This window comes from Schistocerca serialis, chromosome 8 (genome assembly GCF_023864345.2).
Source record: "Schistocerca serialis cubense isolate TAMUIC-IGC-003099 chromosome 8, iqSchSeri2.2, whole genome shotgun sequence".
In the NCBI taxonomy this organism is placed as follows: Eukaryota; Metazoa; Arthropoda; class Insecta; order Orthoptera; family Acrididae; genus Schistocerca; species Schistocerca serialis.
The window spans coordinates 620,098,094-620,114,659 of NC_064645.1; the positions used below are offsets into that span (position 1 = coordinate 620,098,094).

At 37.2% G+C, this 16,566-nt stretch overlaps 1 protein-coding gene across 1 annotated transcript in view; it reads left to right on the plus strand.

The window, feature by feature from the left end:
• Positions 1–7,545: 7,545 nt before the first annotated feature.
• The window catches only part of LOC126416177 (uncharacterized), a 184,298-nt gene continuing 175,277 nt past the window's right edge, over positions 7,546–16,566 (plus strand). Inside the window, exon 1 of the mRNA XM_050083752.1 lies at positions 7,546–7,703. Coding sequence (XP_049939709.1) covers positions 7,611–7,703 — 93 coding nt within the window. The 5' untranslated portion in view covers positions 7,546–7,610. The remainder of the gene's footprint in view (positions 7,704–16,566) is intronic.

The following is a 16,566-nucleotide window of genomic DNA, read 5'->3' on the forward strand; positions in this document are numbered from 1 at the left end:
GAAAACGAGACAGTGGGAAACATCCACAAGAGGTTGAATAAGGTCCATGGAGATACTCGAATATAGTTACATGTCTTACCCCTTCCCAAGCCAAGAATACCTTAAAATTTTGGCTAATAAATTGTGTGCCATTACCAGTTATAATAGACAATGTGGTTTAACCACAACTTGAAAATACTCTTGCAAGCAATGCATTACTGTATTGGTACATGCTTGTTTAATAGGATAAAGTTTAACGTACTTTGACCAACATTCATGTTCTTCAGCGCCACCTTCCTTAGAAAGAGTTTTAGAATTAAGCGATTCTACTTTCTCTTGTATGGTAGAATTTACCAATTCATGTAATCGTTCCTCCAAATTCGATAACGTTTCAGGTGTGTTAGCTAGTTCTCTAAATTCTTTGCAGTCGTTCTAAAACAGTTACACATTCATTCGCCTCTGAGATTCGCTCTTTAATTTTCTCATTAACTAAATTGCATTGGTTATTGATCTTACCCTCCAACTCCTGAAGCAACTGGGTCAAAGAACTTGCAATGATAATTAATTTAGCTTCTATTTCCTGTTTGATATGTTTTGTTATCTCTAATTTTAGTTCTTCTTTCGTGTTTTCTACCTTGACAGACAGTTCATTATTTTTAGACTCTACTTTGTCAGATTGTTCCTTAATATTAGGATCTACTTTGCCAGACAACTCCTTAATATTAGAATCGAGTTTGTAAGATCGTTTCTTAACATTAGAATTTACTTTGTCAGATAATTCCTTAAATTTGGAGTTCATTTTGTCAGATATTTGTTGCAAAATTCTTTGGCCTTTTCTGGAGCCTATGCAGTCATTCATCTACTAATGACTATCATACAATGCAAATATTCTCTATTATGTACTCTTTATTACTGCACAGTTTTATTAAGCACAACAACAGTGAAACACTGTGCCACTGTCTAGACAAAAACAAGTTTTCAAAATGGATTTCTGTATTTTCTGAACACCTTACCCTTTCCAATGAACTGCACTCTTATCCTGTGGCCAATGCAACCGCATGTTTGTGGCGATGTAACACGATGAGTTGCATCACCTGGCGCAGCCAGTGTCTCAATTACAGCGATAGGTGGACTTCACTGTGTCATACAGCAGCATCCCTGCAGCGTTGTCTACGTACTACTGCACCCCCACCGATGTCAAGATTCGAAATCTTCTTCTCTGATCCCACTGCAAACTTTTCCTACAAACCCACCGAAAAATTACTTCATCATAATAAAAACATTCTTATATGCATGTGTCGACGTGGTTTACTTGGCACATAGATTTAACTGAAGTTGCCATAATACTTGTACCATAATTGTATGACTTGTCTTCAGATTTCGTGAAGTGTTCCAATATTTCTTTTCGATTTCTTCTTAACAGAACGTTACTCAGTTTTACATCCATTCACTTGTAGTTTCTCATTTTGTTTAATCGTTGTTTTTAATAGCAACGCCGAAATTTTTCACTCATTCAATTTCAAGAGTTTACAAATTTATAGTGTTCCATTTTCTTCCCGTTGCTCCAATGCTCTGCATACTGCCATGGTCGCGAAACGAAGTGTTTTCCTTGTTGGTTTAGTGTTTTATGTAGTTGCTGGCTCGCTCCTTGTACAGCGTGGAAACTTTTAGATGGCAGACCTCTCCCTAGTTCTGAATCAGTAGAAGTCGGTAAACGTCGGGAGGCTTCGGTAGGCACGCAGTTTCGACTGCTGCCAACATTACATAGCTAACTGTGTTGTACAAGGTAGCCATCGTCGTCTGCTTCGTTATTGTTTTGCGCTGTACTGTTGTGCGTGTTTTTATTGTGCAGCTGTGCTAAACATAATCAAAATGAGTGAAGAGGCAGTTGCTGGCCAATCTCGGGAGTCGCCAACAACCCCTACCGATAGGCCTACGGTTAGAAGGAAGCCAGTATTACGTAGCGATGCTCGCAAAATTATATTGCGTGTTTAAGTATATTTAAATTTTATAATTAATAGTTTAACATTGCGGGGAATGAAAAAAATTGCGAGTAATGGGAATCGTACCCGGGTGCTCTGCATGACAAGCCTTTTCCTAATCAACTGCGCTACGCATTGAAACATTGTCTATTACTCTTTTCGGTCGTTCGGAGAACAATTCACCAAAGTTTCATTGCAGTCGCATGAATGGTTTGTGAGCGCATAGTAGACAAACATCTATATATATATTAATGTACATGACGATTTCAGTTTCGTTTACGGACAACATTTAAAGCGAGTTTTACTTCCAAGCCTTTCGTCAGCTTTCGTGTAAGCATGACGCGCAATTTGTAGTGCCAGCACTGCAACTGCCTCACAACTCTGCCGTCTTACAGTTAACACACTGTAGCTGAAGCTGAGTCAGAAAATTTCATTAGATCTGTCACCCAACTTAATATCTGATGTTTTTACCTTTTTCTTTTAATCTGGTCGCCATGGTTGATTCTCTTGAAGTAGAGGTTCTGTTAATCAGTGCTTCTGAAACCCCATGTACAGCTGAAGAAAGGCTTGACTACTACATGTTCTGCAGCTGTTACTGGAGCAAAAATAGATAATTGCTACTCATATCACGAGAAATCATGTCCACTACTTTCCTTTTACAAACACATATTTCCTTGAATGGGTGTACAGATCATTAGCGTGACTCGTGAATTTGAGTAGAACACAACGTTTCATAATACAAGCACGTCGAAGGCTCAGCACGAAAATCCAGATTACACTATGTTTCATTTGTCACAAAAAGTTTTCGTCTTTTGTTTACATTCTTGGAGAGTGTGGTTGCTCTTTGATGGTCAAGCCACCTCTTGCCGTTTTCATGTATTCCACAACCCCCATTAATTGTCTGCACATCCTAAAACAGACATCCTTGCTCAGTAAATGTTTCGCAATTTACTCGCTACCTAATATTATCGTCTCACGATCATCTTTCCTTGTACTACACAAGGAGTGTGAAATGTCGTTTGCCTGAACGATATGTAACACTTCGCAGCTTACATTAATTTACAAGTAACACTGTGATACCGGACAGCTGGTGACCTCTTTATTACCAGTGTAATATGTTTACTGCATCTACTATTTATAATGCTTCGAATGTACATAGGAAAGGAAAGCCCTTCGCTCAACAGTTTGAATTGTTTTTGAGCCTTAGTCACGGTTCTTCGAGGCAACAGTTGCTGTAAATATAACTTTTCCTGTACTTAATTTCGTAATCAGACTTTGTAGAATGGTGCAGGATCAGCCATCATTCAATGATTGAGTCAATAATAACACTGTTGCATTTACAAGGGATTTTATTTGCGTCAAGAGTAGCTTTAAATCTCTGACGCAGAAATACATTTCTTATTTCTATTTAATTGTAATATTTGCACTGCATAATAAAACTAAAAACTTATTATCATTCCGCTAAAGTATAAATACCTTTATAATATTGACATTTCTGCATTAATGAATAACTCTGCAAACTCATCCTCTCAATTACAATATGGTGTTATTCTTAAATTCTTCTGTGGTTTCAGAAGATGAATGCATGAACGCTACATGACATGCAGGAAACAGACACACACCAGTGGATAGAGCATATCTCCAAGCTTTTAACCCATGTTACAGGGCAAACGTTAATATGACAGTCAAAACTCTTGCCATACATGCCCCAACGAGTCATGGTTAATGCCAGGGCCTGTATTAATTATACTCCCTTGCAATTCTTCCAGTGGAGGCAGGAACACACGATATTTAACATAACTCTAGAAAAGGAAATCACATGCAACTAAGTTGTGTGACTGCAGGGGCCACTCCAGAAGAGGACGGCACATACAATACAGTGCTGAGGCAGTTCGGTATTGAGGTAATCACGAACATCTGACAGAAAGTGTGGTGCACTGCTGTCTTATTTAAAATAAAGTCTCCACTGTCTTGCTGTAATTGTGCGATAAGTCTTTGCTGCAGTATGTCCAGGTACACGAAACCAGTCACAGTTTTCTCCACAAAGAAAAGTAGTTCACAAACTTTTAAAGGGGACATGGAAGAAAAGACGTTAACTTTAGATGAATTAGCGACGTGGTCCACAGTCATGTGTCGGTGTTCTGTGCCCCAAACGTGCACGTTACAATGATTCACCTTCCCACACCAATTCAATGTGGCACCATCACAAAAAAATCTACTTCTGTGAAAACTGTCTTCCTATAGTAGCTGCTGCAAGTCATTTGAAACGTCAGAACATTGCTTACTGTCCCGAGTAGTCACCACATGTAAGTATTGCAGGCAATATGGTTTTACATCCAGATGTTTGCATGGAATATGCCAGACACTTGACTGTGGTATCTGTAGTATTCTGTTCGCACGTTTTGTCGATTTGTTCAGGCTCCTGACGAATGATACCAGTACACACTCCACTCTACCTGCTGCTGATCATGTACAGCCTGTTCCCTTCGCACCACATAAGTTGCCAGTCTCACAGAATATTTTGTACCTCCCATTGACTGTTTTGCCTGTTGGAGCTTTTTTGTATTAAATCGTCGCTGAAACATCGCAACTGATGCACATTTAACGGATTCAAGGACACAAAACGCTAGCTTTCGATACGCCTGGCCCTTGTTGGTGCGCCCTGTAACTATGCTGAGGCGTGTATTATGAATCAAAACTTAGAAACAAGCTCTGTTCACTGATATGTTTCTCTTTCTGTTTGTCTTTAACTTTTCACGTAGTTGTCTTCTAAAATCGTGGAGATACACATGAATAACCTTCCACTTTTTGATTACCTTGCTTTGCTGGAAATGTCGCTGTGTTGCTTCGATACAAGTAAGTGATTATACAGGTTTGCTGGAAGTGACAACGAGATTCGTATGAGGAAGTTTAAGAACATATTGCGACTTTAAAAAGTTATTTCTTCACTTAGTTGGACATAAAGCCCGTTTTTTGCCATGGTGCGAACTACTCACATGCATAAATGAACGACTGGGGACATGTGTTGTTTAATGAATTCATCTGGTAGCAACTGCAGAAGCTTGTGGACAGAGATGGGAGGATGTTCACGTTGCCATTAAGTTAAACGGCTTTTAACTTTTTTGACTGTAATGTAAGCTGGCATTACAGTGGGACCACAATCCATGACCAGCAGTCACGAAAGTCTATAGGACAAGAAAATGGCAATCTTTTGACAGCGGCTGCAGTGTTGGTACTCAAAGCATCTACTCTGTAGTAACAGAGGAGTTGTATGATATCAACAGAAAAATTACTATTTTTAATGGTGTAATTTCGCTGTTATTTTCTAAAACAAAACTAATATCCTGTCTTCCTGCTAATGTTAACATGTAATAACAGAATCAGGGCGCAATGTACAAAAACAGTTCATATTTATCAAGTCATATTTGTACCATCAAAAATCCTTTAAGAAGTAAAGTGAATTGTAACCTGACGCTTTAGGCTCAAAAGGAAATGCTAATAAGTACATCCACATGTTTGGATATTTAATTATTTCTGCCTCAAATGAAATGAGTGCCACATCTAAATGAATTAGTGTAAACCCTATAATTGAATCTGTATGCCACGTACTTACTGCTGCATTCGATTCTCCTCTATCCATGGTGTCCACAGAGCATTGCAATTTTTGCTTCCCATTCTTCAATACAGGTACAGGGGATCCGTTGGGTAATTTTCATTTGAATGAAACAGATGTGGGTTCTTGGGAGTATCAAACCCTGATGTCATTACATTCCATACGATTTTGTCCTTATCTGCATTCATAAACTGGCTGTCTCAAAATGGAGAGCACAAATTTAATATCCTCCTTCACAATGTCATTCCATCTCATCGCAATACGCCATATCCAGCTCCTGAGATGTGAAAATAAAAGATTACTCTATGAGAAAAAACATTCTGGATGCATGTTGCACCAAAAAACGTTTCAAACTATCAGTGTACTGTAGATGACTCTCTCTTCAATTATATGCTGATTATAATTCTGATTTCTGGTACAGTTCATACTGTCACAATAAGGTCTGTAATACAGCTTTGTTTGAATGTGCTTGTGCACCCTATATGCACAACACACAATCGTTTTTCATTGTGTGTATAGAAGCTACCTGATTGAGAGCACTGCAGTAGTGAAGGTGTAGAAATACTGTGCAAGTCTGGCTTAATTCAGTAGAATTCCATTACCTGTTTTTTCAGTGTCTGATTTGACAAACAACATACTTCTGAGGAGCTGCTTCGATAGATTCTTGCTTGGTGTCTCTATATCGAGCAGCAATTTCACTCATAAGAATAAAAAAAAATAGGTAATGCAGTGCCTCCTTTTAAGTAAATATCTCAAGAGTTTTATGGCAGCATGGAATTTTGTGTGGTGATGTTTGAAACTGGTACATACTTCTACTTCATGCTTTTTTATCATTGCAGTTTCTCATTAAAAAAAAACAGACAAAAGCTAGAATCAGCTACATTAGAACGAAATATCATCTCACATCGAAATAGGTCGTATTAGATTTATTTTCAGCTGAACTGTGGAGGGAAGCAATATGTTCATAATCTTTACAATGGTTTGATGTTTTGTAATTCCTTCCACTGATAATCTGTACAAGTATAATTACTCATATATTACAGTATTGTAGCACTTGTCCTTACAGGGGTAATATCCACATTGTCACACACATCTGAAAAACTTTTAATCGCACTTTTTGCAAATCAGTCTTCATTTCTCATATCAATAACTAGCTTTCCAATACACCTTCTTTCATTTGGATCCTTCCCAGAAGGAGATTTAGTTCATTAATTAAATAATGTGATAGAATGGGGAAAAATTTAGGAATCAAACCTTCACATAGTTTTGGACGAGTAAAACCTTGAACGCTTCCTCGCAGAACTGCACAAGTATCAAATGTTGTCATGTCTTCTTCTTCTGATGCTTAGTGCTGACTAAGGGTCTCTTGGAAAGCATCCAACTTTTCCTCGGAATTTCTCTGTATGTGTCCGTTTACTACTTCCACATCCTCAGACATAGTAGTTATGTGGCATCTGAATAATATCATTTAACTGATAATAATACAGGTTTACCATGGATAATGCGCCACCTTGTACTAACATGTTACATCCATGCAGTTCATTATATGGCTTTACACTCTCACACTAGCCTTAAATATCTTTTCTATAATAACAAATCAGTCAGGAAACGTACCTTTACAGTCGCATCAGTGGCCTTTGGATATCTAGGGAAGCAGTTTACCAGATGTTGCACATTTCACAACAATCAAAGTCAAAACGTTCATAACTCGTATTTCCATGAACGCAGTACTACATAGTTAGTACGTGGCCTTAACACTTAACAGCGTTGTACACATTATGACTTGGGTTGTGTAAAGTAGGTCGTAGGAGTGCAGCCTTTCTCGAAGCCAGTTCTACGGCCTGTGCTGACGGTAAGAGGGAGTGGGGGTGGGATGCGATGCATGTATGTGCAAGTTTTATATACCTGTGGAAGCCAGGCACATGTTATCTCTGAAACGCGCGTTGTTGCAAAGACATAATTTAACGCCAAGTAGCACAACGGAGTGTGCCTCCGCTACGGTGTAATATGTGAGGTTAAGTTGGTCATAGGGAATCATGTCACAGACGACAAGAAGTGACGATTCTCTTTTGGAAGAAAGAATCGAAAAAATAAGGAAAAACAACGAAAGAATTCAACGAAGATATTTGGTTAGAAAATTAAAAATTATTTGCATGATTACATTACCTCTTTGCCAATAAAAACGGACTTTTGCGTAATATCTAAGTTCGTGTGTATAATGAAAAACACGGAAATCTTTAGTTGAGTATTGGATATTTATTGCTACTGCACGCAATAAAGCATGTTGGAATTACAATTGTACTTACACTGAAGCTGCATGAATATACTAAGAAATTTAACCAAATTTGACATCAGTAAACTAGCATACGATCGACGAGACCGATGTAGGCCATTTGTGGTACCGCTTTTTGTTGAGGCGCGAGAGAAATAACACCATGTGATGACTGAATACAGTAGTCTCTCTGTTCTCAGATGCATCACCACACACCATTTTATAAACTTGTTTTGCGACATCTGTAAAATAAAGGAAACCACAATAGTTACTAACGTCGCAGACCCTAATATCGAGAAGGAAAGCATGACACATTACTTCCTCATAATAAAAGTGGCCTAGCTGAAGTCACCGGGAAGGACAATAGTACAGTAATTTTGAATGAACTACGAAAAATATTAAGTGATAATGACGCATCTTATTACAACTATCGAATCTGCTGCCTTCTAATGTGTTGTACCTTTTATTTCCTATATTGTTTGGGTCCGGTAGAGATGAGTAACATACATCTGCAACCTAGTGTATCACTAGCCCTTAGTATCCTTAGCTTCTTATGTTTTCTTAAACTTATCCGTTTTAAATATAGTAAACACTGGTACTTCTTGCATATTTATTTCATGTTTTCATTAACCGTGAATTCATACTATAATGCCTCTGTCTTCTTGAAAAGAAACTACTCTACCTTGTTGAATGGTGACAGAGAGCAGCATAACATGCTGTTGACACAGATTTGTTCGTTTTTGAATTCTCAGTAAAGCGATAAGGTTAACCTTACTTATGGAGCACAATTATATCACTTTGAAAGAAAATCTAACGTATGGTGAACTTTTCTAAAGGAACCTTAGCGTGTAACTTCTATTTATCCATTGCGTTTTATGTAATGTGATCTACATCCCACCTGAACGCAAAATCATCAAGAAGAAAACCCACAGAGATATTGAGTGGGTCAGGTTATACATTAAAGCAAAACTTCTCTTAGAAACAAATTTTCCCACTGTATTGACCAGTAAACTATCACTTTATCGACTAATATTATTTGTGTTTATAAGCTCAGTGTCAACTCCTAAATGCCATTTAGTAAAGTGTAAGGTTAGTATCAACTTTTGAATCTAAATTCCTCAGTTACATTTAACAGCTGCTCTTATAATTTACTTGCATCATTTACATATACGTGCAAAATAACATTTCTATCAACAAAGACCTATTTGCAACACGTTATTAGTTTTTATGTACTTTTTCAACATTTACTATTTGCTATACAGTTTAAAGAAATTTTCAGTCTTTTGAAATTAGGTTATTGGATATTTTGTAGGAGTGGCTAATGAGGTATTTACTTAATTCATAGGGATTTCCAATTTCTAGCTGTATGTTATGTGAAAACTTGGTTGAAGACATTTGCACCAGAGTGAATAGCTTCATACTAATCCACAGAGAAGAATGCAAAGTCTACAAGAAAATTATTTTTGTGCCTTGTAACATGTTCATGAAAATTACAGTTCTGCTGTAACCACTTTTTATTATCAGCAACAAATTCCTATAAATGAACTGAGAAGTGAGTGTAAAAATTTCAAGACCCTTAAAAAGCCCTAACTGCAAGATCTGCAGTTGCCTACTTCGGCCACTATTGTTATTGATTGCTTTCACTAATGAAATACTTTATTTGCTTTAGGTGTATTGCTCCATAAGATAATTCCAAAAAACTGGGAATGAAAATATGTCACCACCCGTGTCTTTAGGTAAATACAGTAAAATATTATGAAGTGCAAAACATGCTGAAATAAGCTTTCTGATGAGTTTTTCCATGTGTGTCTATTTTAACTTATTATCTATTTGGACACCGAGATAATTTACACCCACTGTTTCATTAGGGGTACGACCGATAATGTCAACATGAAGTGTTACCTATGAAATAGTTCTAGGGCTGTCAGCTACACTGTATTTGATATTGTTTAGTTTACACTCTTGATACACAAGAGATAGATACTCAGGTGACAGAGTATGTGAAGAATGAAATTTCTTTTTAGATTAGTTGAAATCACTGGAACCCCCCTCTCCTCCCAGTATAAAAATCTGCCAGCTAAACCAATCGTTTCAACAGAATGGTTGGCAAATCTCTGGAGTGAGAATCTCAAAAATAATTGTTGCCTGAGTAATTCCGAAGCTCATGCGTCTCACTGAAAGCATTCATCATCACACCGTAATAGGAACTGAGAGATGGTTGAAATCTGAAATGGAGAGTAGGGACACTTTTGACAACATGTGGACTGTGCTTTAAAACATGCATTTTAACCAACAACTGTTTTATGTAACGCTTATATGTCATCTACCAGTTTTGGTCATAGACAATCAGCACTGGGTATAAGGTAAAACAGACCAATTAAAAACATTTCCCCTTTTCCTTTTAAGCTGATACAGCATCAAGGTTGTCACAGTGTTTTTAACTGATGTGTTTTGTCTTATATCCAGTGATGATTGTCTATGACCAAAACCGGTACATGACATACACATTAAATAAAACAGCTGATGGTTAAAATGCATTTTCTAACAACTTAATGGTTGTTGGCTCTCATCTCATGAAAACATTAAATTTGGAATGTATGTCAGAAAGAGAGATTAGACTTCTGAGGAGGAGTGTTTATAGTAAGAAGCAGAAACATTGGGTTTAACAAGGTACAAAATGAATCTGACTGCAATCTGATATGATATTGCAGTGCCTGTGTTATTCTGATTACGAGGCCAAGTTCCCTTGGACATGCGTGCGTGTCCAAAGGAACAGGAACTGCGGCAACTACAACCATCATGAAGTAGATTAAATGAATTTCCAATTGCGATTAAGGACAACCATCAGCTGCAGAATGAAATGACAATGAAAATTAGTGCTGGGCCAGGGCTCGAACCTGGACTTCCCGATTATCACAGGCAGTTGCCCTACCATTTGGCTATTCCTGCACAACTCATGGCCAGATCCAAACTTTCGTATGTTGTCAATCATGCGTCTGCGACCTGCACTCGTACATCCATTGTGTATATATCTGTACAGGTCAGACATTGTACTTGAAAGTTGGTTGCTCGGTATTGGCAAACAAATATGAAATTGCAGTGTCTGTGTTAGTTTGATTACGATGCAAGCTTACTTTGAACATGCATGCATGCATGTCATAGGTGCATGGTTGATGGCAAATGGAAATTTAGGTCTGGCCTTGAGTCATGCACAGATAGCCAAATGGTAAGGCAGCCACTCATGATAAGTGGGAAATCTGGTCCCAGTCTGACACAAATTTTCATTGCCACCATTCCATTCTACAGCTGATGGTTGTCCTCATTCGCAATTGTGAATTCATTTAATGTATTTCATAATCGCTGTAGTCACTGCAGTGCCTGCATGCATGCATGTCCAAAGGAACATAATGGATGTGTGAGTACAGGTCATAGACACATGGTTGACAACACATGGAAGTTTGGGTCTGGTCATGAGTCATGCACAGATAGCAAAATGCTAAGGTGACAACTCATGATAAGTGGGAAATCCAGGTTCGAGTCCTGGTCTGGCACAAATTTTCACTGTCGTCATTCCGTTCTACAACTGAGGGTTGCCTTTATTTACAATTGCAAATTCATGTAATGTATGCAATCTAATATGCACGAGAGGAATCGGGCTTGGTGGACTTAGATTAATAGTTGCCTCAATTAACTAGTATGTATAAGTATAATAGTATATTACATATTCTGGCTTCAGACAGACTTGATCGAAACAATAGTGTCACAGGTCTGATGTCACCAAAGGCGAAAAGGACACCAAGAAAATAAGGAGAGTGTTGATGTTCGGTCAAACAGTTAGACAGTCTCCATAAACTTACTTATTCAAATTTGGCATACACAGAACAATTTTGGTTAAATGTGAATGAAGCTATAATCGTCAATCGTAATGAATAAGTAAAGTAAAGTAATAAAATACAACAAACACAACTTCTTCGGCACCATTTGGAGAATGTTACGAAAACAAATACTATTACTTTTGTGTTATAGATGGGACTGCTAGGAAATTGATAGATAAAACTTACTAGCAACTTGTGCATCTGTAAAAAGGACCACACATGAAGACTATAAAAATGTTCACTTTCATAACCAGGTGAAATGTTCGTCATAAAATCCTAGGAATGTCTGGTCATAAGTACAGTCAATGCACTTGTTGAAACTTTCCATTTGATCTCTTGAGAATCTGTCTGGTGAAAATGAAGTCAACAGACATAAAGCAGAAATATTAAATACAGCTTTCAAAAAACGGATTCATCCGAAAAGGACACTCCCATACCAACGGCTGATTCACAATGGTTGTTGTTACTAGCAATGACATAGAAAAATAATTAAGAATTAAGATTACTTAAAGTAAACAAGGCACTAAGCCATGATGGATTTACAGTTAGATTTTACATTTAATGCACTGTTGAATTAGCTCTAGTTCTAACTCATATTTATATAATAGAGGGAAACATTCCACGCGGGAAAAATATATTTAAAAACAAAGATGATGTGACTTACCATACGAAAGCGCTGGCAGGTCGATAGAAACACAGACAGACACATACATACACACAAAATTCAAGCTTTCACAACAAACTGTTGCCTCATCAGGAAAGAGGGAAGGAGAGGGAAAGACGAAAGGAAGTGGGTTTTAAGGGAGAGGGTAAGGAGTCATTCCAATCCCGGGAGTGGAAAGACTTACCTTAGGGAGAAAAAAGGACGGGTATACACTCGCGCACACACACACACATATCCATCCACACATATACAGACACAAGCAGACATATTTAAAGACCAAATAATATGTCTGCTTGTGTCTGTATATGTGTGGATGGATATGTTTGTGTGTGCGAGTGTATACCCGTCCTTTTTTCCCCCTAAGGTAAGTCTTTCCACTCCCGGGATTGGAATGACTCCTTACCCTCTCCCTTAAAACCCACTTCCTTTCGTCTTTCCCTCTCCTTCCCTCTTTCCTGATGAGGCAACAGTTTGTTGCGAAAGCTTGAATTTTGTGTGTATGTATGTGTCTGTTTGTGTTTCTATCGACCTGCCAGCGCTTTCGTATGGTAAGTCACATCATCTTTGTTTCTAACTCATATTTGTTGAACATACGGTGTGCAGTGACTCATCCTCCATGGTTGGAAAAGAATGCAGGTGACTTTTGTTTCCAAAAAGGGTAAAACATTAGGTCCACATAATTACATAATAAATTTGTTGATTTCCTTCTGTTTTAGGAACATAGAGCATATTCTTGCTGATTTCCTTCTGTTATAGAAACTTAGAGCATATTCTGAGCTCAAATATTATGATGTTTCTCAAAGAAAGCAATCTTTTCTCAAAGAATCATCATGGATTTAGCAAAAACCTCTTGTATGACTACAACTTGCTTTATTCATGTATGATATTTTTCAAAAAATAAGAGCAGTGTCTTCCCAGATGTCAAAAAGGTGTTCTGCAATATATCATATCTTTGGCTGTTAACCAAGATACAGTTATATTGGATATTTTTGCAGATACATGACTGGCACAATGAATATTTGACTAAAAGGACTCATCATGTTATACTGGATGGCAAATGTTCAGGAACAAATATACACCTCTGGCTGTGTTCCAAGGAACCTTAGTAGCACTTCCTATGTGTTCAATATATATAGACTAATTAATTATCAGATAAATCAGCAGCACTATAAGTTTGTTTGCTGTCGATGTTGTTGTCTGCAGGAAAACATTGTTGGACGATTGTAGGGAAATGCTGAAAAACTTGGACAAAATTTCCATTATGTGTAATAAATGACAGCATTGGATAAATGAAAGATGATGCCTAGGACAAAGAGAAAGAACCGAGAAGTATCCAATTACAAGATTAGTGGTGAATATCATGACCATGTCACACAGTATAATTGTTCGGGAGATAATAATATGAAGCAGTATGAAATGGGACAGATATGTAAAATCAGGAATTTTGAAGATGACTGAGGGACGTAGACTTTTTGGAAGAGTTTTAGGAAAGTGCAATACAGCTGTAGAGGAAATTACATAAAAGATACTAGTGCAGCTAATCCTACAGTATTGTTACCGGTGTTGGGAATCCTCCTCAAGTGGGCATGATTATAGATATTGAACAGAACCAAAGACCACGTGTTTTTAGAAGAATGTGAAATCATTATGCTGCCATCATCACACATCTCATTTTTCCCCTCACTAAATATGAATGAAAGTGGACAGAAAAACTGATATTATCACAAAATAGCTTCTGCCATGCACTGTACAGTGGCTTGTGCAGTACATATACGTAGATACATGTTTGTGTTATCCAAAAATAACACAAACTTTGAATTGGCCTAGTCCTTCGAAGCCATGGTAAGACAGTTTGTGTTGGTTAAGAAGAGTGAACATGGAACTGATCTTTATTGGTCTCCACATATTATGTTAGTTTCATTGCAGTGTCATAGTCTGTCAGTGTGACCATCAGCTTTGTTTACACAGGTAAGACGACTGGCAGTAACGATATAACATTTTAGCTCTTCAAGTAGAGGTTTATGGTCCATACAGTCAAATGCTCTAGGATAATTTTTAAAACAATGGAGAATTCAGGATGGAATGTAACAATATAATGAAAAGGATAGTTGCTACTTACCATAAAGTGGAGATTCTGAGTTGCAGAAAGGCACAACAAAAAGGCTGTTGGAAAGTTAGCTTTAGGCCAACAATGCCTTTGTCAAAAATAGACGACATACACACTCGCACAAACGCAACTCACACACACATGATCATAGTCTCTGGCAGCTGGAGCCTTTGACAAAGGCTGTGTTGTCCAAAAGCTAACTTTCTGCAACTTAGTATCTCCGTTTTATGGTGAGTAGCAACTGTACATTTCATTATATTTGTCTGGTTCGCAGTCGTGACTTCATTTGTGGGGTCTTGCATGGATTTCTTTGTGGGCAGTCTTTTATTAAAGCCAGAATGAGAGTCAGTTGTTGTTCTGCTTAGAAAATATGAACCAGCATTATGTCATAGGCCACTTTCTCAAAAACCCCTGAATAGACTGGAGGAAGTGAAGTAGGTCTGTAATTATATTTGGTTTGCTTATCTCCAGTCTCATAGATGGGTGCTGCTGTAAAATTCTTGAGCCTGTCAGAAGATATGTTCTGAGTCATTGATTGATTACAAAGATAGTTGAAGAATAGTGCTGTCTAGTGAGCGCAAGATTTTAATACTGTGCCAGAAACAGAATCACAGTCAATAGCATTATCTTTATTACGATCTCCTTATAGACTGCACTTTTGAAAGCAATGTTGTCGTTTACATAAACAGTTTCTGCTGAATTAAAACTAATGCTTCTGTATGTGGTAGTTTAGTTGTATGTGAAATTTAATTCCTGTCACTGTTTTTGTTTAATATTGTTCCAAATTGTTATTAATTTTTTCTTTTGAGCATAGTACAAATGTTTCACCTTTTTTTAAATACCAGTAACAGACTGGAACCTCTCAAAATACTGATGTTAATGGAGTTTCTATCTTTTCATTACGACATGTCCTCTGACTTAGGTGGAGCTATCTGTTCCTGGCAGAATATACTTAAATCTCAGGTATTATCCATGCCTTGTTCTTGATTATGTTTAGCTTTGCTCCATTTTGTTTTAGGGGAACACCAGATTCTAAATGTTGTGGGAATATAAAGCTGTGGGTGTATAAAGCTGTATTTTCACTCTGCATTTTCTGATGTATAAATATTTCACCACTTTGCTTCCTGTAATTTAACTTCGAACTTTGTGATTTAGTATTTTTTATGTTTTATGATATAATACTTTTCTTCTATAATTTGGATGTGACTAATCAGTATATTTCATTTTAAATATTTAACCATACTGGTCAAATTAATCATCAACTATTGCTTTTTCATCTAAATCAACTAAGGTAATTGTGTTCTTAAATTTCCCAGTACACTTATTCTTTAATTATTTTGTTGGGTATAACAAAGATGGTTTCAACTGAACTGACGTTTGTACAATCCCCTACAAAACACAAAATTAATTTTTATGTTGAAGTTTCCTCATTGTCTAGGATTTGCACTGGAGTTGTCATCCTACTGTGAGGGTATTCAGCAAGCTCCTATCTAACAGAAAACAAGAAACTGGGAATGCCTACCAATCCAATAAGCAAATTAAAAACATTTCACTTTAGCCACTTCTGCAGATTATTATGAAGGCTGCCATCAGAAGATAAACAACAGTTATTAAATATAACTGACACAGCAGCAACTTTTTTTAAAGTAGTGACTTTCCTTCTAATTTACTAGGTTACATTTAGCTGGTGAAAACACACTACAGTGATAATTTATGGAAATATTGAACCAGCCGATTCCATCCATGATGTCATAAAAATGACAGACATAAATATCTCATTGAAATTCAATGTGCATTATAATACATACATTAACAAGAATTGTAGTTATTCTCAAGTCATCACATTCACTGACCAACTCACAACCAGACTTCCACCTTTCAAACTAACCTAGGCATTGGACTACCTTATAGATCAACAATTCATCACAAATTATATTACTGATTCATATTTGTTGGCTTTCCCAACTCACAATCAAATGCACGTTACACACAACTGGTCTGTCACCAAAAGCCATGTTCCAAAATGTAATATGGAAGCCAAATAAATATTATGAATATTCTTTTCTATCTCTGT